Consider the following 25,145-nt stretch of genomic DNA (forward strand, 5'->3'; position numbering starts at 1 on the left):
GCGCTCCCCTGCGTTCCGTTTTTCTGTGTTCAGCCGCAGGGGCGCAGGAATAGATGCATTAAATTCTTTTCAATGGGGCTGTACTCACACAGGCGCGTGTAGGCGCCGAACGCAGGAAAAATGCAGCGTCTCAACCTGCGTTTGGCGCCTACACGTTGCGTCTCAACCTGCGTTTGGTGCCTACACACGCCTGTGTGAGTACAACCCCATTGAAAAGAACTTAATGTGTCTATTCCTGCGCTTCCCTGCAGCTGAACGCAGAAAAACGGAAGGCAGGGGAGCGCAGCTACAACCGCTCGTCAGTAAGAGCCATTAGGGATGAGGTGTTAACCCTAGTGCGCAGTGTGATGCAGGGGCTGTGAATCTTGCAAACCCACCCTATGCAAGAACAGAACAAGGAACCTGAATTGTATCTCAGGGACATATTATGGGATGCCACGCCTGTAGCCTTCCCGTGACGGCTGAAAGGAGCCAATTATCTTTTTTTTTGCCAGCTGTGCCATTGTGTTTGGGTCCCTGCAGGAGTTTACTATGACAACCGTGACATCAAGCCAGGCTTCCAAGCTGATATTGAATGACATAGAGACTTTATTGCTATACAAAGGGGGATCAGTTCAGCACTAACTAAAGCTGGTACACAAGCATGGTATTTAGACCCAGTTACTGTATGTACAGAAGGGTAGCCATGCCCTCCCTATACTTGCACTGATTCTGCACAGCTCACTCGCCTAGCATGCCCCATACCAACTGCTGAGGCAGAGGTTGCACGTTACAGACAAATGCTTTACATAATCAGCTGAGATACTTGCTCTTTCCTAGCGAGGGCCCCATCCCATGTGGCAGTAGCCATGCCCTGCTTACTCATGCCCTACTTATTCTATATCATGCCCATCACTCTGCCATGGAGGCGAGACACCCAGAGCTGCTGATCTTCATGAGTCGGTGAGCGGCTGTCACAGCAAACACATTCTTCTGGAGAAGAAAAAAAGAAAAGAAATGAGTGGGTGGGTGGGTGGGTGCAGAAGACCCTGGAATGTGATGGGGCAGAAAGTTGCTGGGGGCATTAGATGTAATACTTATTAGTGCTCAGTATCCTATTACCAAATTATATATTACAATCAGCCAAAATTCACCTGACACCGTACAGGCTGGCTAAACTGTACCCAGTATCAGATACATGTCCCAAATGTAATCTTGCAGTGGGCACCTTCCTTCATGTTTTTTGGGAATGCCCAGTCATTAAACAATTTTGGTCTGCTGTGTTAAAGTATATTAATAAGAGCCTGACTTTCCCTAATATTCAGTGACCCAAAGGTATGCTTACTTGGGGTGTTGGAAGATTTGGGACTGTCAACATACCAACGGTTATGCTATCTCCAGCCTTTGTTTTATGTGAAAAAAGCTATTTTGTTGACCTGGAAATCTACAACGGCTCCAGCATTTACCCTCTGGAAAAAACTAATTAATGATGTATTACCCAATCAACCCTTGTGAGGCAACTTCGGACGACTTCGAAAAACGAAGCGCCGCGGGTGCCATTCTGCAGGCGATTTTTTATTCTAGCAGGTGGAAGCAGTTTGGGGGGGGGGTTTAGTTGGCCCAAAGAAGAGGCGATTAGTCGCCGAGCGACTAAATCTCCCTGAATCTCCCAGTGTGGCCCAACCCTAAGAAGGCTTTGGATGGCTTTTTAGCAAGTGAGGGAATACAGGGTTATGGAAGATAGCTCATAGTACAAGTTGATCCAGGGACTGGTCTGATTGGCATCTTGGAGTCTTCAAAATGTTTTTTTTTTCTAGATCAACTAGCAGTTAGGCAGGTTATATATATATACACTTATAAGGTTGAACATGTGTCTTTTTTCAACCTAACTTACTATGTTACAATGTCACTATGTAGACACTAGGAGTATGTTGGGGGTTAATGAATAGGACAACAGGAGTTGGGGTTCAGTACCTTCCAGCGTCTCCTCATCATATACTTTCGCAGTTCAATCTGTGACTTAAGGAGCCGGTGGCAGAGTTTTGCCTTTTTGTCCAGGTTGTTGAGCCAGGGGTGTCGGAGGCACTGTGCAGCACTCATTCTCCCACTGGTGAAACAGAGGAAGAGTATGGTTTCACTGCAGGATCCAAAAACTCTTACTTATATGTGTCGTGCAAGGTTTCTATCAGATTCTGTTTCACTCTTTGTCTATGACTCTGGGACCTGGGTACCCCATGACAATGAGATATTTGGGATTCATCAGGCCCATGTAAGTCAGGTTTAGCTGGAAAAGAGACAACACATAGAGGAGGTTTCTCACTTCTTCTCTTTGACCAGCAGATTGGATATAAAATCTTTGGCTTCATCTGATACCGACTCAAACGGCTCCTCATCAAATCCTGTATCACAGCTAAGAACATTATTTAAGGTTTCTGGCTCATTGTCACCAAGAAATGGAGATAATCCACTGACCCTAACAAAGAGATAGAGAGAAACGGATGAGCATGGGACAAGAGGGTGATGAAGTAGTAACATGCATTACAGCTTAGCAGGAATTGGCCACAGAACCATAATGAGCTGAGGCATGGAAGAGAAGTGCAATTGGGATAGTCACATCATATACGTGATGACTCCAACGCTCCACATATCAGTTGGGAAAGATACAAAGTCGAAATTAATGACTTCAGGAGACAGGAATTCTGCTGTGCCAAAAGAAACCTTCAGTTTGTTCTGTGGCTTGTACCTGAAACATACACATATATTACATGGCTTCATATAACCACGGATATATCCAACAGCAATATGCACACGCAACATGCCATACAGAAACATGTAACACAGTGACAATAGGTTATGCTCAAAAAAGATACTTGTTCATCAGGTTCAACCTTAACCTGCTTAACTGCTGGCTTATCCACAGGAAGAAGAAATACCCCATCTGGAAATTCTTCTATTTGAGCGAGTAAATAATTCCTTCCTGCCCCAAGATGGCAATTGGACCAGTCCCTGGATCAACTCTTCTCTTTCCCCATAACTGAGCCCTTCCATTCATAGCCTAGCTAAGACTGAACTATGCTCTCTCAGTACCCAAAGATCTATTCCATCTGGTCCAGGCCCTTATTCACATTTGCTTAAAAGAGAGCTAAAGCTTAATTAAATGAGTAGGACATAAATGTTATACATTATGTTTTGGGCTTCTGTACCAGCCCAAGGCAACCACAGCCCTTTAGCAGTAAAGATCTGTGTCTCCAAAGATGCCCCAGTAGCTTCCCATCTTCTTTTCTGCTGATTCACTGCACATGCTCTGTGCTGCTGTCATTTACTGAGCTTAGGGACCTGCTCACAATATACAGTACACATAGAAAAGAAATGTCACAATATAAAGGTGGCCATAGACGCAAAGATCTGCTCGTTCGGCAACATCTTTTCCCGATATGCCATTAACAAGCATGGCTATATCGGGGGTAATCTGATTGTTCGGCCGTAATGCCGAACGATCCAATTACGATGTGCCATGGGCTCCGGCGGGATCGGGTGGGTCAAAATCAAAACGACCGATCTCCGCCGGACGAAAGATGTCGGCACACGCCACACACGATCCGAAAATCGTACGAATCCTCGATTTGTACGATAGGATCTGTGTGTCTATGGCCACCTTAAGCCTTATTAGTAATTAATACAGATAATTACTACATGGCAGCACAGAAACCAGTGCAATTAGCATCAGAATTTAATAATCAGCCCTGTAGCATCAGCTTATATTACAGATAGGGTTGCCACCTGGCCTGTATTACAAATTTGTACAGCAATGTAGCTGCTGGTAAATTTGTAATACCCTTCAAAAAGACCCCTTGGCCTGTCTCCAATCTCCTGCTATCTTATATTGTTACAATTGTTTTTTTGCTAATCTTAGATACAATCTAAGTGCACCTGCCATGTATTCTGGGCTCTCTGCCAAAAGCCAATTAAGTTGTATCTTTTTCTGGCTGTTCAGTGTAGGAGATCAAAGAGAAAGTTGGGACATTTCAGTAACAATCTGGGACTGCTGGTTGAGCTGTCAAAATCGGGACTGTCCAGCAAAAAATGGGACGGTTGGGAGGTATGTTTAAATGGAAAGCTGACTGGATCATGATGAGCGAAAAGTTTCAGCTTTCTTCTTAATACACATGGGAAATTGTGGGGTCTATGGATGCAATATAGGCACCCTGACCCAACATCTAACCTCTTGCGGTGATTGAAATTATCTGTAACATTTAAAGGTGACCAGACCTGTTAACTTGAAGGGAAAATCCCTAAACTTGATAACAGCCTAACTTTATACAGTTTGTGATGTAAGAAATATTGTCAACACTGGAACACACTGACTACCTGTACGGTTTTAATTTGTTTTACCTTTCTTTACTTACTTTTACTTTCTGTTATTATTTCACCTGTCAGTTTACAGTGGCCCTACTCTCTTAGTATCTGTATGGAGAACTGTACATGTTAAAACGTCATTAATAAAAATGTCTGTTTAAAATAAATAAATAATGAAGACCAATTAAAAAACTGCTTAGAATTGGTCATTCTATAACATAGTAAAGTTAACACAAAGGCAAATCACCTCTTTAAATATATCCTGTGTCATATTATCTGTCAGCCACTGAAAACCTTGTTTAAGCTGAGCCACGCATACCTTTACAGAATGGGTCCTGTACCTCTCATCACCATATATGATATTTACCTCTCTACCCACATTTTCCCTTAATGTACCAATATCCTCATCTAAACTACCTTTCATTGAATTATTCACTGCTCCCTCCATACCATCCGTTCATAGTTTAACATATCCTCCATCCTTCTAATAGTCCTCTCCCCTAAAGCAGCTGCACCATCATCATTGAGGTGACCCTATCCCTGTCAAAGAGCCTGTAACCAGTGGAAAAATCAGCCCAGTTCTCCAAAAACCCAAATCCTTCCTCTTTACACCAATCTCTCAGCCATGCTAACATATAGTACCATACAGAGAGGCATGACACATGGATCCATACAGACAGGTGTAACATGCAGTACCATACAGACATAAAATACAGTGCTATATAGACAATACAGACAGGAGTTTAACACACAGTATCAGACAAGCAGACCTGTACAATATAGACGGACACACCTTCGTGCCAGTCCAAAATCTATGATTTTCACCATGTGGCTGATTGGAGAAACACAGACAATGTTTTCAGGCTGTGAGACAGGAGAAGGGGAAATATTTTAGTAAATGCTCCCTCTGCGCTTATTCTCATGTGTCTGCGTGGGTCAGGGAGTCTGTGACTCAAGCACTAGGTGTGCAGCTGCTGAGTGCTTGGGCCTGCTCTACCTTACCAAGCCTCCTGATGTCCTCTCATAGCCCAGGCCTGATGCTTCTCTCTGGGCTTGCTCTGTCAGGCCAGCCTCAGGCTTCATCCAGATCTAGGCCTGGAGTTTTAAATAGTTATGCTGAGTTGAAAAAAGACTAAAGTCCATAAAGTTCAACCCTTTCAAATGAATCTAAGTGAACATACCTACACACACTGAAACTATATATACCGATAAAGTAACATAGTAAGTTAGGTTGAAAAAAGACACACGTCCATCAAGTTCAACCTTTTAACTTTTTTTAACCTGCCTAGTTGATCCAGAGGTAGGCAAAAAAAAACATCTAAAGCCTCAGAGGGGGAAAAAATTCCTTCCTGACTCCAAAATGGCAATCACACTAGTCCCTGGATCAACTTGTACTATGAGCTATCTCCCATAACCCTGTATTCCCTCACTTGCTAAACACCATCCAACCCCTTCTTCAAGCTATCTAATGTTTCAGCCTGTACAACTGATTCAGGAAAGAATTCCACATCTTCACAGCTCTCATTGTAAAAAAAAAACCCTTCCGAATATTTTGGCAGAACCTGTTTTCTTCTAATGTATATTAAATGTAGATATTAGTATCACTATAGCCTTGGATATTATGCTTGTCCAATAAATCAGAATCAGCCCTCACAACACTATCCGGCAGGGCATTCCAGAACCTCACTATCCTCACTGTGAAGAACCACCGACACTGCTTCAAATGAAAGTTCTTTTCCTCTCGTCTAAAGAGATGGCTTCTGGTCCGATGATCCATTTTATGGAGCAAAAGATTTCCCCTAGGGCTCTATAATGCCCTCTAATATACTTATAAAGAGTAATTATGTCCCCTCACAAGCATCTTTTTTCCAGAGAAAACAACCCCAACCTTCGAAAATCTACCCTTTTTGTGGTGTTCATGCAAATGGCCTGTAGATGTCACTGTGCTCATACTTACAGTATACTGTGCATACTTCCTGGTAGCTTAAAAGTGAAAGTGAAAGCTTACTGTTGTGTAATGCCTGCATGACTCTGCTAATAGAGCACTGCTATACTTGGAAGGGATCTCTTTGCTGCATTAAACCTACAATTAGTTGATGGTCTCATTACTACAGCACCAGTGCCTGCCAGTGTCTAAAATTTCACCACAAAGCAACACTTCACTGGGTTGTGCAAAGAACTTTGCGCCAGAACGCCAGAAATTGAGGTGATTGCCCTACTCTATGAGGGAGACTGTCTCACAGGAACTAAAGAAACTGGTAGAGCAAGATGTGATTAAAAAATCAGAATCCTCTGAATGGGTTTCACCAATTGTTGTAACAATGAAGAAAACTGTAGGTATTCGATTGTGTGTTGATCTCCATGAACCTAATAAAGCAGTTGTTATGGATAGTCATCCCTTGCCACACATAGAGGTATATATTTTCAGAACTCAGAGGAGCAAAATTCTTTTCTACTCTGGATCTTCAGAGTGTTTATCATCAAGTATTACTGCATGAGGAAAGCAGAGACCTCTCTGCATTTATCACGCAGTATGGTTTGTTTCGGTTCAAGCGTGTACCTTATGGACTGGCTTCAGCCTCCATCTGATTTCCAGACCTTACGAGCTTCCTTAGGTCTTACTTCATGGTATTCTAAGTTTATTCCCAATTATGCTTCAGTTGTGGAGCCACTTCGTGGAACTTTAAGTCTGGTGTGGTCAGAGTCTGCTCAACAAAGCTTTGAAATAGTGAAACAGCTAATTGTGAACAGTCCAGCGCTAGCTTTATTTGATCCTGCACTACCAACTATGGTTACTACAGATGCTTCAGACTATGGCGTTGGTGCAGTTCTTACACAGATCCATGCTGATCATACAGAGAAAACTGTTGCATTTGCATCCAGAACACTTACAGAGACAGAGCGTAAGTATTCAACTGTTGAAAAAGAAGCTCTAGCATGTGTTTGGGCAACAGAAAAATGGACAACATACCTATGGGGTAGAGAATTTACCTTTTCCCATGGTCACTATGGCAGCCTTTACACTAAGGGTTCCCCTGCTTCCCAAAGCCGACAGGACAGGTTAATAATGAATTCTCTCCCAATCCACCAATCTTAATCATCTATAAATACTCCCCCTTCCCCCATCTGCCCCTTGTCTTTTTTCCTGTCCTCGCTGCTGACGGAAGGTTGGTTTTTTATGGGCTTTTCAGCTCAGGAAATTTTTATTTTATGGCTCATCAGGACCCGAAGAATGGGATCCATTGACCTGGGGAGTTAGCCTCTCTCCCTGGAAGGGCTTTTGCAGGGTGCTGCCTCTCAGAGGAGCCAGCTAGCCAATATCCCGTTTTTAGGCAGCCCGGGATTACTAAAAGCTCCTCTTGCAAGAGCCAGATTCAATCTAGGCAGCAGAGGTAGCGTGTATTCATACCTGAGTGATACACCAGGTGAGGGCGGCACCAGGGAACTTCTCTTGCTGTTTTCCATCGCGAAGTTAGGGAGGAAGTAGCCGTGACGCCATTTTGTTTATGGGCAAATGTGGAATGCATTCCTTCCAGGCGCAGGCAGCGTGACATCATCAGTCGGCGCAGGTGTAAAGCACGCTTTGGAAGGAGCGTGTCCTGGAGGCCCAAACGCTGTGCTAGGAGTGGCGGTTTTGTCTGTTCTAAGGTAGGGAAAGTTCAGGCTATGTTTTTATGGGGCTTTTGTGTTTTAAGGCTCTCATGTTTGTTTCTTCGCAATTAGAGTAAAAGCTCAAGATGGAGCCACAGGTGCCTAGTAGCCCAGAAATTGCTGCCCGCAATGTTAGGAGGTGAGCCATATTTAAGGTAGGTTTGTGTTTGGGAAAAGAGTGCATTGGTGTTAATGAATGTTTTCATTTATTGGCAGTGTGTCTTCACCTAGAAAAAGGAGCAGTAAAGAGAAAAATAAAGTGTGTGCTGCATGTCAAAATCAAGCACAAAAACATTCAAAATTTTGTGACAGATGTGCAAGAAGATTAGCTGGAGATACTGCAGCAGATACAGCAGACATAATTAAATGGTGGTCAGGTTACAATTGGAATTGCCAGAGAAGCAGGATGCTCAACCGTCTTCATTTAACCCCTTTAAATCTTTGAAAAGAGACAGAGCTACTTTTCCTATACATGAAGTGATAAAGGAGATTGTAGCAAAAGAGTGGGAAAAAACTGAAGGAACGTATCCAATCTCAGCTAAAGTTTTTAAGAAATATCCCTTGCCGTCTCAAGAAGAACAAGTGCTGGATAAACCTCCCAAAGTAGATGCAGTGGTTGCACGATTGTCCAGAAGAACAGCTTTACCAGTAGAGGATATGGCAGCTTTCTATAATCCAATGGATAAAAAAATGGAGTCATCATTAAGAAAATCATATGTGGCTTTGGGAGCTACTGCAAAGCCAGCTCTAGCGTTAACATCAGTGTCAAGAGCATTGCAGTGCTGGTTACAAAATGTGGAAACAGCTCTGAAACAGGGAGTAAACAGAGCAAGTATTGTAGATGCATTGGAGGAAGTAAAACTAGCTGCAGATTTCATAGCGGAGGCCTCAGTGGATATGGTTAAAGCATCTTCCAGAGCAATGGCTTTATCAGTGGCGGCAAGGAGAGCATTGTGGCTGAGATCTTGGTCAGCAGATAAAACTTCAAAAGTAAGTCTCTGTAATTTACCATTTGAGGGTTCGATGCTATTTGGAGAAAAGTTGGATGATATAATCAAAAAAGTTACAGGAGGAAAAAGTGTCTTCCTGCCACAGGATCGAGCACCGGCAAGAGAAGGAGAAAGCAGTCAATCTAGATAATATTTTCAGGATAGACGTTTTAATAAAGATAAAAGATTTAACAGATCGTCGAGACAAGGTTTCACAGCTACTCAGTGGAAAGGAGGGCAAAACTCTCTTTTTAGACAGCAGAGAGGAAGAGGTGCAAGAAATGGAGGCCAAAACAAGAAAATGTTCTGAGGACTTGACAGTCCAGTCCTCCCTAATACCCAGAAGGCTATCACAATTTGTAGAGGTCTGGACAGAGTCCATCAAAGATCAATGGGTGTTGCAAACAATACAAAGAGGTTATTTTCTAGAGTTCGAAAAAACCCCAAAACACAACTGGTTTGTTTCATCAGAAATCCCAGTACAGAAAAAGAAAAAGGAGACCATGTTGAATTATGTACAACAGCTACTCATAGATGGAGCAATTGTTCCAGTTCCAAGGGAGTTCAAGAGAAAAGGGATTTATTCAGTGATGTTTTTATTGGAGAAGAAAACAGGAGACTATCGTCCGGTGTTGGATTTGAGACCGATAAACACATGTCTAAAAATAAAGAAATTCAAGATCGCAGAAATCCAGCCACAGGATTGGATGTTTTCACTGGATCTAAAAGATGCTTATTTACATATTCCAATTGCAGAAAGTCATCAGAAGTTTCTCAGATTTGCAATTGGGGAAGATCTACATTTCCAATTCACATGCCTACCTTTTGGACTAGCAACGTCACCTCGAGTGTTTACGAAAGTGTTACAAGCGCTAATAGCGGAAATAAGGAAAGAAGGCATTTTAATCTATCATTACTTAGACAACATCCTCTTAAGAGCAAGAGATCCGGCAACATTGATAAAACATCGAGACAAGGTAATGAAGATTCTTCAGAAGCACGGGTGGAAGTTGAATATGGAAAAAAGTCAACTCCTACCGTCACAGGGGGCAAGGTTTTTGACGAAACAAGCACTTGTAACTCTACCAGAAGAAAAGAAAATCAAGATAAGGAAAGTGATTATGGGTCTGATCCAGACAGTAGTGATGTCAGCGAGAGAGATATCCAGTGTAATCGGTCTATTAAATTCAGTGGTGCCGATGGTGAAGTGGGCCAGGTGGCATATAAGACCTTTGCAGCAGGTTTTCATTCAACAATGGAGACACTCGAATCACTCTTGGAATCAAAAGTGGATCATTCCAAATCAAGTGAAGCAAGACATGAAGTGGTGGTTAGAGGATGTGAACTTAGCGAGAGCGAAATCCTTGGACGAAATTCATTGGGAAGTGTTAACAACAGATTGCAGCCCGTGGGGCTGGGGAGCACATCTGGGGCAAACCTGGCTCCAAGGAAGGTGGGAGACGGAAGAACAGTACCTGTCATCCAATGTATTAGAATTGAGAGCGGTGTGGAAAGCCATACAAAGATTACATCACCAGCTGAGAGGGTCTTGTCTAAAGGTACAGGTAGACAATTTGGCAGTGGTAATGTATATAAAAAAGCAAGGAGGAACTCGAAGCATGAGTTTGTTGGAGGAAATGATTCCCATTATGAGGTGGGCAGAACAACATTTACAGGAAATGACTGCACTGCACATTCCGGGAAAGCACAATCAAGTAGCAGATTTCTTGAGTCGCAGTGTAATCAGCAAACACGAGTGGGAATTGAATCAAGAAGTATTCCTCAAAATTGTCCAGAAATGGGGACAACCAGTGATAGACTTAATGGCGACTCGGAAGAATCGGAAAGTGAATCAGTTTTTCTCGAGGAATCAATGTTGCCAATCGTTGGCAATGGATGCTCTTGCTCAAGACTGGAGACAAGGTCTATTATACATTTTTCCCCCAATTCCTTTGATCCCGAGGATACTCAAGAAAATAAGGAAAGAGAAAGCCAACATAATAGCAATACTGCCCGATTGGCCCAGGAGGGTCTGGTACCCACTGTTGAGGTCTATGATGATAGACGAACCTCTGAATCTTTGGGGCAGACGAGACTTGTTGATGCAGGGGCCAATCAGTCATCCTTACCCGCAAACGTTATCGCTGAAGGCATGGAGGTTGAAAGGATCAGGCTGACAAAAGAAGGGTTCTCAGAGGCAGTAATAAAAACAATGCTGGCATCGAGAAAATCATCCACAAATAAGACTTATCAGAGGATTTGGAAAATATTTCTGTCTTGGTTACATGACAGGGAAAGTACTTTGGAACAAGTGACAGTGTCGCATGTGTTGGATTTTTTGCAAGATGGATTTGACAAAAATCTGAGCTTGAGAACTTTGAAACTTCAGACCTCTGCTATTTCAATCCTGACAGAGAGGCAATGGGTGAAAAATGAAAAAGTTATAAAAATTTTGTCAGGAGTCCTTCATTTAAGACCTCCAGCGAATACACTGTCTGCAACTTGGAGCTTGCCGTTAGTTTTAAAAAAACTAGCCACAGAGCCATTTGAACCATTGGAGACAATTTCAGACATGTTGTTAACGCTAAAGACAACCTTGTTGGTTGCAGTTACTTCAGCAAAAAGAGTGGCTGATTTGCAGGCATTTTCATCAGAAGAACCCTATACTCTGATTCAAGCTGACAAAGTATTGCTGAGAGCAGTACCAGAATTTTTACCAAAAGTAGTGAAAGAGCACTATTTAAATAAGGAAGTGGTGTTACCATCTTTCTTTCCAGAACCTGTGTCAGAACAGGAGAAGGAGTGGCATAATTTAGACATGGTCAGATGTTTATCAGTCTACTTGGCTAAAACAAAAGTTTGGAGAAAGTCAAACAAATTATTTGTAATCCCAGCAGGAAGCAGGAGAGGACAAGCAGCCTCGAAATCCACAATAAGCAGGTGGATAATTAACTGCATTAAGCTGGCTTATGAAAAAGCTGAAGTGCAGCTACCGAAAGGAATTAAGGCACACTCCACTAGGGCAATCAGTGCTTCATGGGCTTTTCAGGCAGAAGTCTCAAAGGAAGAAGTATGCAAGGCAGCCTCTTGGAGTTCTGCAAATACTTTTCTGAAGCATTACCATCTGGATGTGCGTTCCACACAGAGGGCTAATATTGGCCTTAAAGTTTTGGAATCAGTGTGTGAATAAAATATATTTGGTTTCAGCATTAAAATATTAAGTTGTTTGTTTCCTCTCCCAGGTAGATTGCTAAGGTATATCACCCTTAGTGTAAAGGCTGCCATAGTGACCATGGGAAATAGAAAATTTAACTTCATACTTACCGAAATTTTCTTTTCCTGGTAACTATGGGCAGCCATTACACTAACCCCTCCCCAAACAACTAGCTGCTCGGACATTAAAAGACAAGGGGCAGATGGGGGAAGGGGGAGTATTTATAGATAATTAAGATTGGTGGATTGGGAGAGAATTCATTATTAACCTGTCCTGTTGGCTTTGGGAAGCAGGGGAACCCTTAGTGTAAAGGCTGCCCATAGTTACCAGGAAAAGAAAATTTTGGTAAGTATGAAGTTAAATTTTCTATATCCACTGGTCATAGCCCTTTAACTACACTGCTTACAACAAAGGGACTAGGAAGAGCTGGAATGGCTAGATGGTCAGCAAGGCTACTGAATTTCAACTACAAAATGCAATACAAACTTCCACAAAATACTGTGCCAACAAAACCATCTACTGCTGACATTGTGAAACATTAACAAGCCAAATGCAAGGCTTATACTGACAGAAAACATGGTGCCAGTACACTTTCAGCCTGGATCTTTAGTCAGAATTAAGAAACAAGGACAATCTAAATTTACTTCACCACTTGAAGTGAGACGCCAGCGAGGGTCATATGGAATGCAAGTCGTCTTGTCCCTGTTAGATATGACTTTGGAGAAGCTCCATTTGATGAAGGACATTTTCCTACTCCTGATGTCAACTGCAATAGGCCTGAAGAAAGTGAACCTATAAGGCATACTGAGAGAATCAGAAAACTACCTGCATGGACCCAGGACTATGTGATGTGAATAATGTATATTATTGCTTTAAGATGCATTGTTGTTGTTTATTACATTTGCCCAAATGCTTTCCTACTATAGGGGGAGTATGTGGTGTTCATGCAAATGGCCTTTAGATGTCACTGTGCTTATACTTATACTGTGCATACTTCCTAGTAGCTTAAAAGTGAAAGCTTACTGTTGTGTAATGCCTGCATGACTCTGCTAGTAAAGCACTGTTATACTCTACTCATCCTCGGCTACTCAAAACATAACACTTTTGGCAGCTAAGAACCACCATGAATTGAAAGCAGAGGGCCAGGAAAAACACCACGATGGCCCTGCAGATGATTTTGCAGCCAGTTTGCCTGCCCTGGAGCCATATGATGAGCAGTCTTACAAAAAGAAAAAAGCAGAGAGTTAGTCATTAAAGCTGAGATAAGGAGGAAGAAGGGACCATGTAGCACAATGAGCAACCTTTTCACAGTAAGAAGCAGTAGATCACTGCTCTCCAAGAGAAGCTTGAGGAGTTGGAGGATGAATTGTCTCTCCTGGTACAGAGGATCAGGCATGGTAGGGAAGCCTTTGGCAACCTGGACAAATTTAAGAAGAGGGAAGACAGGATGCAGAAGGACAAGGACCTGCTCCTTATCTGACAGAAGAGGAAATGGAAAGCCTCCAGAATTTAATCAATTAATCGTTTAATGTAAATGGCTCCCCCTCCCCAATTTGCTTTGTGAACATTAAGATTGCAAGTGTGAGGTCTGTAAATGCACGAGAGTTGGACCATTTTTTGTTCTCCGGAATTAAGGCAGAATTTTGTTTTTGCAAGAACCAGGTTATCAACTGGCCTATATACGTTAAGCCATAATAACTTATAAAAATAAGTCTTATTAGTCTCCTGTGGCAAAGCCTTAGAGTGAGTAGCAGTCCTTATTTAAAGATACGTTAAGCTATATTAACTTATAAAAATAAGTCTTATTAGTCTCCTGTGGCAAAGCCTTGGAGTGAGTAGCAGTCCTTATTTAAAGATTGATAAGGTTACAGCCAAACAAGTGATTGAACTAGAGATGGGCTGTTGTATGGTCCTTGATGTCCTGCTGACAGGGCACGATCTTCACCTGATTAATATTTGTTTATCCTGTTTAGCAGGATTAAGCCCTTCCTCTTACAAAACAGTTGGTAGTATTTGGCAGTGACTTTAAAGCTGGCCATAGATGTAAAGATTTTTTTAAAAATCCAATCGTTATCGTGAGACCGGGATTATCTCGAAGTGATCGTTTAAATGTACGATGTGTCCATAGGACCATTTCAGGAGATATTGCCAGCAAAACTGAAGAGTAGCTGCCTGCTTGGCCCTGCAAACATAGATAGATTGCACTGAGACCGATAAAGATTTTTAAACCTGGCCGATCAATTTTCTGACAAAATTGTAAGATGTATGATTGTTCGAATCCCACTAACCGCACGATAATTTGACGGATTGGTCGGACTGCACTGAAATTGGTCGTTCACCAAAGAAGAATTGTCGCGTCTATGGGTACCTTAACACCAAGACTAGGCCCGTGGACAAGGGAGCTGCTGCAGGCCAACTGGGCTCTGATACTGTTTGATGATTAGTCTTGTGGATGTGTACATTACTACTAAGCAGACCACACGGGTGTCAGGACTTGTTGGGTTTCAAATTCTTGTTGTTCCTGTCTTCTGTTTTATCTCTCCTCCCATCTTGTTATCTTCATCTGTATTTCATAATCCTGATCCTTTTTAAGCCTGCCCCTGACCTTTGCCCAGTGCTTAGTCATTAAGCTGTTTCTGTGATCTGGCCTATGGTTCCCATGACTTCTGATCTTGTATCCTGTTATTGTGACTCTCCCTCTTGTTCCTGATTAGCTGCATTGTTCCAGATTCCTGCCTTGTTCCTGATTTCTAGTCCTGTTCCAGTTCCCTGCCTTGTTCCAGTACTCCCTTGTCCCTCCTAGCCCTGCTCTTGGATTCCCCGGTTCTGACTTGTGGGCTGTCCCTCGACTTCGCTTGTCTGCCGCCTGCCTCGACTCTGGACTGTGTCTCTGCCTGTCACTTTCTACTATTTCAAGTTTGTGAGCACCATTACATGTAATCACTTCCTTAAGTTTAATAAAGTTTCTTTCAAGGTTAATTTTGGCTTCTGATCCCCATACTACTGTGTATGGTTACAACCCCAGTTACCCAGTCTATAGGCTCCCAGCCTGATACTCCATGGTGTCTCCTCGGGAAAGACATGACAATGGGTTATACATTCTATAGAGGTCTTTAAAGGGATTATGCTTTTTATGGTGTAGTTTTTATTTTTTTAGTTGTAATATTGATGTGTAGGCAGCCATCTCAGGTCACTTTGCCTGGTCATGTGCTTTCAGAAAGAGCCAGTGCTGCACAATGGAACTGCTTTCTGACAGCCTATTGTTTCTCCTGCTCAATGTAACTGAAGGAGTCAGAGTGGGACATGGATTTTTACTACTGAGTGCTGTTCTTATGTCTACCAGGGAGCTGTTATCTGTTTATCGTCTCATTGTTTTGCTGATGGGCTGTTGGGGGGAAGGGACGGGGGTGATATCACTCCAACTTGCAGTGCAGCAGTAAAGAGTGACTGAAGTTTATCAGAGCACAAGTCACATGACTGGGGCAGCTGGGAAACTGACAATATGTCTGGCCCCATGTGCATTTATGAAACCTCCATACACAGTAAGATAAGGAGACTTTTTACAAGGAATTGTTCACTTGCTTAGTTAATCTACCCCAATGTGGATGCAGGCAGTTCAACCTAAGGCATTGTATGGCAAATGTACTTTTGTGTTATTGCCCCCCAGTCCCCAGATGAGGTACCTTGAGGTCTAGATGTAGGACGTACATCTGATGCATGTAGAAGATGCCCTCACAGATCTGGCGCACATACACCATCGCATCCACCTCCATGAGCTGGAAATTCTCATCGATGATCCGCTCAAAGAGCATCCCCCCTTCCACGCTGTGGGGGACACAACAAGAGATGGAGCTAAAGCCCTGAGGGGGTAGTTATTGGGACTAGATGACAGATTTATGGATATATATTATTTTCTGGAGCAGAGAAGGAATAGAGCTGTAGTAAGTGATAGGGACAATACAAGTAGGCACTAGTGATGCGCTGGTTGAATATTTATAGCCCTGTGACCTAACCCACCCTGGGCCTGATTCAGGCCACCACGTGGATTTATATACCCACCACTTCTCTGACATCATCAGCAGGGGCTGGGCTAGCACAAGTATATAAACAACCCATGTATCGCTGCTAGGGAGAATCTCCACTTACTATTCTATAATGAGAAAGATCTCATTGGGCATCTCCACTGCATCAAACATCTGGATGATATAAGGGTGATCCAACTGGTTCATCACTTGGATTTCATTTAAAGCCATCTCCTAGACCCCAAGAGGAAGAAACACAGACTGTAAAAACCAGTGGCATGCCTTAGACTCAAGGAGAAACAGAGCAAGAGACTGTAACAACCAGGGGCATCTCTTAGAGTTAAGAAGAGCAGGCTCTTGCAGGCTGTGGGACACATGTGAGTAAATATGATACATATATAATGTTACACAGAGATGTTCAGAGCAGATGCACAGACAGAAGATGTTACACAAGGACAATAATTATATGTTACCCATTAGGAAGTCCCTTTGCTCCCCCATGGCAAGGAGGAAACTACCTCAACATATACTCCAACAGCATCGGCACCCCAAAATGTAAAACAATTTGAATTTGCAACGCACAGATTCTGTAGAGTAGTATGGGGCATCAGGGACACCCCTCCCCCCTGCAACACTAATGCAATGGGGAGTCACCTGTAGAAGAACACAACTTTAGCTTTATGGCCCTTGTAGATATATAGACCAGACCAATAGTATAATCCACAGAACTCTTTATGTAATCATGGTGATGATATTATGTTCATCTGTCATAAAGGTTAATAATGGTTCAATTCGTACCTACCATCCGAGTTTGACCTACCCCTGCACAAATATTCCTGTCTGTTAACCCGATTCTGCAAGGGAGTCATCCTTGAGATACCTCTCCTATGAGTTACTTAGACCTTCCATGAGGAGTAGTAATGTAAGCAGCTAAGAGGCCAAAATATAATCATCTACTATGACAAATACTGGAAGGTGATTGGCCAGAGGAGGGTGGTGGATGCGCATATCTTCTGCCTGCCCCTCACGTATTCATCAGGGGGAAATCAGGTCACTTTGTCTTGGAGCACAGAGAACTGTAATGTAAAATGTAATAGATCCTGTTGAAATTTCCTTTTTCGATCGGGTCCATGAGGGTAGGAACCGACTGTGATTCAAAATAAGCCCTGGTATTTCAAGAATAAATACTAAATAGACTGTCAATGGCATTTTACAGCAGCCCCTGTCCGACAGATTGCCAGTCCTAATCTTCTTGAGGGTAATAATTGCACGATTTATAGCTGTACATAGCTGTACACTAGCAATCATCATCCAAAACGGCTATGAAAAACATTTTATATAGCCAGTCCTTCAGATTTCAGAGGAACTATTCTACCTTTGAGTGTGAGGCTATGGGGAAAAAACTGTCTTGTTTAGGTTTTATAATATCAGGCGAGAGTCTACCACTGTAGGTAATTATATTTTAAAAGACAAATCTGCAATAAAATATATTTTAAACATTTTTAAATATTTTTTTTTAAATTATTATTTTTTAAATACTTTAATCTTCTCTACAATTTTTAATCCAGATTATAGAGATCTAATCCTGTTTAAAGGCATTGAGTATTGTAACACTAATACTTAAATCACAGAACAACAATTTGGATGCGCTCCAACCCTACCCCTTTGATGTGAACTAATTTAAAACACACTTATTAACAGCACCGCTCACCCTATAAGTGAGTGGGTCTGGGTGCAAATGCTCCGGACCTGTCAATTAGATTAACACGTTCACAGGCATTCAATGTTAGCAGGTCACTCACCGCCTGAAGTCCCTAGTCCAGGTGCAGCGCCCCGAACCCGCCGCTAGAGGAGACTCCACATTCAGTACACTTCCAATGTTGCGCGCACTTCACGTATCAGCAGACAGCCGTGATTTTTAAAACAGCTTTATTTCCCCGACAATTCTAACGCGTTTCGTGTGATCTCACATAGGCATGCCTATGTGTATTTGTGAGACCACACGAAACGCGTTAGGAGAATTGTCAGGGAAATGAAGCTGTTTTAAAAATCACCGCTGTCTGCTAATCTGTGAAGTACGTGCAACATTGGCAGTGTACTGTTTTTGAACACTAACCCTAGGGCATCACTTAAGAAATGACTTTCCCCATACACAAGGATAGAGACCTTCGTGTGAGTTTGTGGGGAAAAAGATTTACATTTCATGGGAATTTGTCCCCATAGAAATACAATATGTGGTGTTTATACAGATGGCCTGTAGATGTCACTGTGCTTAAGACTTATACTGTGCATACTTTCTATACAGTTTGTAGTGTTAGAGTTGCTTACTGTTGTGTAATGGCTGCATGAGCCTGCTAATAAAGCACTGTTATACTCTACTCATTCTCAGCTACCTAAACATTACACTACATTATTAGCTTCTGCTCAGGATTTCTACAAACCCTGTCTCCATTTGTGAAATGTCTGATTTTATAACGATTAAAATATGTCTGTATTTACAAATTCTAATTAATATATTGGAATATTACCTTAGCAGGTGTTTTAATGGCACTTAATCTTTCATTGTGGCTATTATATTAACTTGACTTATTTTGGGTTTTTACGTGCCAATATTTTCCATTATCCTTACCCGATCTTTGCTGCTGAGAATTTTCCCCACAAGATGTAGGCCACTGGACTTTTCTGTGCAGAGATGGACTTCTCCAAAGCGCCCCCTGGCACCGAAACAAAGATTGATTATTTCCATGTAGATTGTCAGGGATTTGCGCAAAATAGGAGAGAAACCATACGTGACATTCAGAGTCTGTTTAGGATACGTCAAGAACAGTATAAGGCTTCACATGGAAATATAATTACCGTCTATGCCAGATTAGGCTAATTTCTACCTATCTAGGATGATTCCAGGGACCTTAGATTGTAAACTCCACTGGGGCAGGGACGGATGGGAATAAAAAATAAAGAAAATAGGAACTTGGGGCCACACGGGACAGATGGGAATGTCATAGGCACCTTAGACTGTAAACTCACAGGGACAGGTGGGATTGTGATATGGACCTTAGATTGAAAACTCACTGGGACAGGGACCTTGGATTGTAAAATCCACTGGGGCAGGGACTGATGGGATTGTGATAGTATGCTAATTTTGAAAACTCCTCTAGTCAGGGCTGATGGGAATGTGATAGGGTCTTTAAATTGTAAGACCACGAGGGCAGGGGTTTATGGGAATGCTATATGGACCTTAAATTGTAAGCTCCATTGGACAGAGACTAGTGGGAACATGACAGGGGCTTAGATTGTAAACTCTACTGGAGCAGGTACTGATGGAAATGTGATAAAGGTCTTAAGTTGTAAGCTCCATTTGACTGGGCAGGATCTAATAGGAATGTGATAGGTGCCTTGGATTATAACTCTTTGGTGCAGGGATTATTGGGACTGTGATAGGAACCTTGGATTCTAAGATCTACTGGGGCAGGCAGAAATTTAAACTTATCAAAATGTATATTTACCTTCTAAATTTCTACTGCTCCAACTAAGCAGGGCAATGGAGAAAAAAAAGGTTAACTAAGTAATCCCCCTATAAATATAAAGGATATCGCGACACCACCCCAAACCCTGTAGATTGATGACAGGAAGAGAGAGAATATTGCTGTTGAATGGACCAAGGGAAATGTACATTTATGTAATTATAAACTGACTCTTTCCTCCTGTTGGCTGCATCCTAATGGGATTAGCAAGCAATATAGGGTGGGAATCTCTTGCCTGCAGAACCTCCTGGGAAGCTGCAACCAACTCTGTATATATCAATGAAGGTACTTCAATTAGACCAGGTAGCTGCTCTGCTGATTTGGTCTACAGATTCCTTCTCTGCACACTAAGGAAATTCAAGGTGCAATGTGTTCTTAGCTGAAATGGGGGGAATTTGATCCTGCAGATAACACATGACAAGAACCAGCCTCTATGCTGGCATCAGCCTTTCGCTGTTTCTGCACCCAGAGCTGTTGTGACAGCCTGGGTACAGGCACACTGATGTCCTTTATAGGTTGTATCAGTTAGTTAACCTTCTAGTCTCCACTGTCCTACCAGTGTCAGAAGCAAGAAATTATCTAATAGCATGCTATGAGATGCTGCTGTAGGCAAATGTACTGTATATAACGATTATGATACATGATCTTTGATGGTTTGTATATGTTGTGCCCATATATGTGTATATACACCAACTCACCCTCCAAGGGTCTCATCCATGTTCATGTCATACAGACTGGAGACATCTGCTGGATGCAGAGTGACAAAGCGGTGAGGGAAAGGGGCAGCCGGTGGGGGGCAGTCGTCTGTCAGTAGAGATTAGAAGAATGAATAAGTGATTGCCACAATAGTACACAACCCCCCAGAATTCTAAATTGCTCAATTAATCTACAGTTAATGATCTTTAGGTTTCAGTTCTTTATTAAATATTATACTCAGAAAGGAGTACACCTTCCTCACCTACCCAATGTCCCATATTCCTGGGTAGGACCACACACACTCAACATTCTGTTACATTTTCCTTGTGCCCAAAGATGTATAAGCACCATAACATGATCCTAATACTACCCAAATTTAATGGTAGAACCTTTAAACTGTGGTGCAGCCATTCCCACAAGTGACCCAGAATAAATATGATTGGAGGGTCTAAACTAAATTGCACTTAGGGTGACATTTGCGCAGAATGCTTATTTATTCCCCTGGGTACACATTGAATCCCTTCCTGAGGATCAGTTAGGGGGATATTTATGTAATCTTGAATCTTGACTAAATTAATGATATAACGATGTGGTGTGCTAAGGAGGTGGTCCTGGCCAAATTTTGGTTCTCACAAGGGGGCCTGAAACAAACAGAAATCAGCCCAGGCCAACATCTCCAATTTCTTACCAATGATCTGAAACACGTCTTGTCCTATTATAACAGTCGGACTCTGTGGCACTCTCACTATGCCCTCTGGGCTTGTTAGGGCTCCCGCAGTGGCCTCGTCATTGCTAATTCTTGCAATCTGGAGCTGCAATTTTGGTGGATTACCATGGGGGGAAATGTCACTTGGATTTACACTGTCCCCTTCACATGACTCACCCACTTGAATGCTGCTGTTATGGGTTCTAAAACACAAGGAAGAGAATATGAAATAACAGATGGTAGGGTACCATTTGCCTTTTAAGAAGAGACTTAATGAAGGAGTGACAAGGTTTGGGAAGCTTTGTTCACATTAAGGAAACTGCTGAGAGAACTCTGTGCCAATAAAAAAGATACCTATAAAGTTCATCTGTTTTTGTCATGGAGAGACCTGGGACGTTTTGGAAGCTCTGTTCCCATACTTGAGAGAGACCTTTGAGGTACACGATTACCATAAATTGGAGGACTATAATGGTTCTGAATACTACACTGGTTTTTATTTCTGTGCTGTGAATACGTTACCTCTCTGTGCAATTTATATCCATCCCGGGAGTGTCCTGGGACTTTCTGTCCCCACTATTCTTGGTAGAGTTTATTTGTGTTCTCTGGATCTGCTCTTCCATCGTATCCTCACAAGGCAGTAGAGGGTCCGTTCTGTCCTCAGTGTTAGTGCCCCCAATATATTGGCTTCATGGGCTTGAGTGCTGTTGGTCCGGTAAAGCCTTCCTTCTCTGTTTGACTGGACTGGCCAGAAGGAAACCCAGCGACTTTGACCTCCAACACTTGCCCTGTAAAACACAGTTACTTTTAGATACTGTGTCACCTATAGAACTGTTCATTATTTGTATTATATTTGGACTGGATAGCCTTCTATACATATCTGGTGCCTTCATGGACCTAGTACAGTAGAGGTGCATACCTATCTGTATCTAGTAGAGCAGAGATTATTACCTTCCCTTAGTTTAATTATCAAGGGATTAGTACTAACCAGTAGACCTGAGCAATGACAATGCATTGGATTCTCACAACTTGCACCTACCCTGGGTATGAAACTCATGCAACCCCTACCCTCCCTCTCATGTTTACCAGACATTGTGCCAAGGTGGAAGCCTCTGACCATGTTTCAGGACTAAGTTTAGAGCCTGTGAATTCCATTTGTGATTGGCACCGTCATTATGGCACCTGCCCCATTGAGCTGGGACTCTCTGAGCTCAGAGAAATGTGATCCCCAAGGGGGGAGCAGAAGGAACCGGCGCTTATGTATAAAAGCCAATATGTCAGCTCCTTATACACCAGAAATGCCACATGAAGGGGTTACAGGCCAAACCAAAGAGCACACTTGCTGCATGTGGCTACATTTCTGAGAAAGGCAGCCTTTTTAGAAAGTCTCTTCATTTAGAGTAGAGATTATCAATCCATAGGTGTTACTGGGTTTAGTGAGTTTCTTTCTGCAATTGATCATGGTACTTATAGGGACATGGGTAATTATTTCAGGGAATCTTGGCTCCTACAAAAATACCAGATTACATCTGCAACCCATTCAAACAGGCTAAAAAAACGACGTTCAAGTTTAAAGTGTAAGCTCTTGGGAAGAAGCCACCCAGTATAAAGACTGATACATTTTGTGTTACTTTATAATGAAATAAGTGCCTAGTGTAATAGAATAGGGGCAATTTTATAGCACAGTCTTTACTAAGTTATTAACAACTACTCAATGCAATTACCAGTCGCTGGGGGGGGGGGATAATCCTGAGCTCCTACTCAGAGGGGCTTCTCAAAGCAGCTGTTGTGCAAGTGCCATTTACTGTTTAGAGACACCGACCTGGTGGCAAATAGGGGATCACCTCTCTGGCACATTCAGTGGGCAAACACCTCCTTCTCCAATTCCAAAGTTCACATACGTGGGAGAGTAGGAGTGTGGCTGAGCTGGGATAGTGAGGGGGAGAGTGTGGCTGAACTGGGATAGCAAAAGACAGTAGGAGTGTGGCTGAGCTGGAATAGCGAAAGGGAGATTAGGAGTGTGGCTGAGCTGGCATAACAAGGGGGAGATTGTGGCTGAGCTGGGATAGCGAGACAGTAGGAATGTGGCTGAGCGGATAGCAAGAGAGATAGAGTAGGAGTGTGCCGGAGCTAAGATAACAAGGGGGAGAGCGTGACTGAGCTGGGATAGCGAGAGAGCAGGAGTGTGGCTGAGCTGGGATAGCTAGAGTAAGAGTGTGGCTTAGCTGGGATAGTGAGGGGGAGAGTGTGGCTGAACTGGGATAGTGAGAGACAGTAGGAGTGTGGCTGAGCTGGGATAGCGAAAGGGAGATTAGGAGTATGGCTAAACTGGGATAACAAGGGGGAGATTGTGGCTGAGCTTGGATAGCGAGAGTAGGAGTGTGGCTGAGAGGATAGCGAGAGAGTAGGAGTGTGCCAGAGCTAAGATAGTGAGGGGGAGAGTGTGGCTGAGCTGGGATAGCGAGAGAGTAGGAGTGTGGCTGAGCTAATAAGAGAGAGAGTGTAGGAGCGTGGCTGAGCTGGGATAGTGAACAGGGTAGGAGTGTGGCTAAACTCGGAAGAGAGTGGCTGCACTGAGATAGTGAGCATGAGTGTGGCTGAGCTGGGATAGTGAGACTGAGTGTGGCTTAGCTGAAAATAGAGGGAGAGAGTAGAATAGCATATTGCAGAGTAGGTTCCTCATAGCAAGACACAAATAGACACACCTACCTTACCCTAGTGAGCCTATACTCAGGCTGCTTAGAGTACTGCTGTGGGTAGGCCACTTATGGTAGAAAAGAGGTTGCTCAGGGTTCTTCCTCGAAAACAGAATGCTCAAGGTATCAATACGAACAACTACACTCCAAGATTGCTCACTAGATTGATGCTGCTACAGTTCACTGTTCCATGGAGGACGGTCTCTTCCTTATATTAAATCCACCAGACAAGTTTAGGAAGATGGCTTGTAGCGCAGTGATGGCAGTCCAGAGGACAGGAAGGGAGCTTGCTCTGTGCAGTGACTGGCTGTTGTGGCTCACATGAAGCAGGGGCATATTTTAGCTAGATACAATGATGTGGGTGGGCACTGTATCCCTTACACAGGAACCTACTCAGCTGCACCTGTTACAACAGATCCTGTGCACAAGAACTTGCCATTCTTCCTGATGAATGCACTGCCCATGTGACCAATTCATCTTCCTGGGAGCCCCAGTCTCCCACCCAGAGTGCTGCCCATGCAGATCCATTTCACTGTTGCTGAGCCCAAAAGCCTCCCTGAAAATATATATGCCAGAAATCTCCCTGATTAGTGTGCAGAGTGTGACAGACTGGGACAGACAGTTTTGTTTACCCTGAAAGGGACCTGGGCACTGGGATTAGTGGGATATACAGAAGCAGCTGTTAATATCTCCCAGTCTGTTACTTGCCCATCCTGGGAGCTTGAGAACCCGAGGGAACCGTCACCAGTCCATGCCTCTGTTCCACATTAAGTACCTGGGAAAGTGCTGCAACACCCCTATAGTTAGAGACCCTATAGTGGCACATATAGATGGGGTGGGGAAAGGGAGATAAAAATGCAGGGAAATTGGCACATATTATACCTTCAAGCAGAAACTACCTCTGGTCTAGTTCTGGAGTCTGTATACAAGGATTGCCCTAAGCTGGTACCAACCTCATTTCTTGGGCTAATTATGCCCCCGGAAGAAACCCAAAATGCTTGTCGATTCAGAGAAAGGCAAAAACTTTAAATTTGAACACTCTCCAAAGTGCCATTTTTAGAGTCAAAGTGACCTGCCTTTTCCCATTTGCATAATACTATGCAATGTATCAATCGCAACACTGCAACTGCATCTCTACAAGATGGTTGACCTCAGCTGCCGTGGGAGACAAGCACCCTTGGATATTTTTTTCGGGCCATGTTTGGAGCGTCCCGACAATTGGTTAGTTGCAGGTCGGAAGATTGGACGTTCGTTCATTCAATATAGCCTAATAATCTGCACGACTATGGCCATCTTAAAGGGATTCAGTCTTGAT

The 25,145-nt window shown here is 43.0% G+C and overlaps 2 protein-coding genes across 4 annotated transcripts in view; both read right to left on the reverse strand.

Annotated features, from left to right (window-relative positions):
• Positions 1 to 25,145, reverse strand: part of LOC108701997 (traf2 and NCK-interacting protein kinase) — a 1,005,599-nt gene that overhangs the window by 833,135 nt on the left and 147,319 nt on the right. The gene's annotated exons all lie outside the window — the stretch shown is intronic.
• LOC108700969 (myosin light chain kinase 2, skeletal/cardiac muscle) lies at positions 571 to 24,273 on the reverse strand. Of its 3 annotated transcripts, none has more exons than XM_041577450.1 (12): positions 23,991 to 24,273; positions 21,657 to 21,922; positions 21,120 to 21,340; positions 20,434 to 20,539; positions 18,841 to 18,925; positions 16,336 to 16,445; positions 15,873 to 16,014; positions 5,129 to 5,199; positions 2,594 to 2,722; positions 2,300 to 2,452; positions 1,954 to 2,086; positions 571 to 972 (listed from the first exon to the last, which is right to left on the reverse strand). In XM_041577450.1, exons 2-12 carry the CDS (start codon positions 21,755 to 21,757, stop codon positions 892 to 894), a joined length of 1,332 nt encoding a protein of 443 aa, XP_041433384.1. In that variant the 5' UTR covers positions 21,758 to 21,922; positions 23,991 to 24,273; the 3' UTR covers positions 571 to 891. The 3 variants fall into 3 exon arrangements, with proteins under 3 accessions (XP_041433384.1, XP_041433383.1, XP_041433382.1); XM_041577449.1 differs by having other exon boundaries at positions 23,849 to 24,273; XM_041577448.1 differs by having other exon boundaries at positions 23,844 to 24,273.

The sequence above is a fragment of the Xenopus laevis genome, chromosome 9_10L (genome assembly GCF_017654675.1).
Source record: "Xenopus laevis strain J_2021 chromosome 9_10L, Xenopus_laevis_v10.1, whole genome shotgun sequence".
In the NCBI taxonomy this organism is placed as follows: Eukaryota; Metazoa; Chordata; class Amphibia; order Anura; family Pipidae; genus Xenopus; species Xenopus laevis.

What these genes read in the sequence shown, in the direction of transcription:
- LOC108700969 (XM_041577450.1), bottom strand. Translation starts at nt 21,757, where the DNA reads ATGGAAGAGCAGATCCAGAGAACACAAATAAACTCTACCAAGAATAGT. An exon ending in ATGGATGAGACCCTTGGAGG is followed by an intron (nt 18,926 to 20,433) that starts GTGAGTTGGTGT and finishes TTTCGGTGCCAG; the next exon opens with GGGGCGCTTTGGAGAAGTCC. An exon ending in CTGCTGGTCAAAGAGAAGAA is followed by an intron (nt 2,087 to 2,299) that starts GTGAGAAACCTC and finishes CTGTTTCACCAG; the next exon opens with TGGGAGAATGAGTGCTGCAC.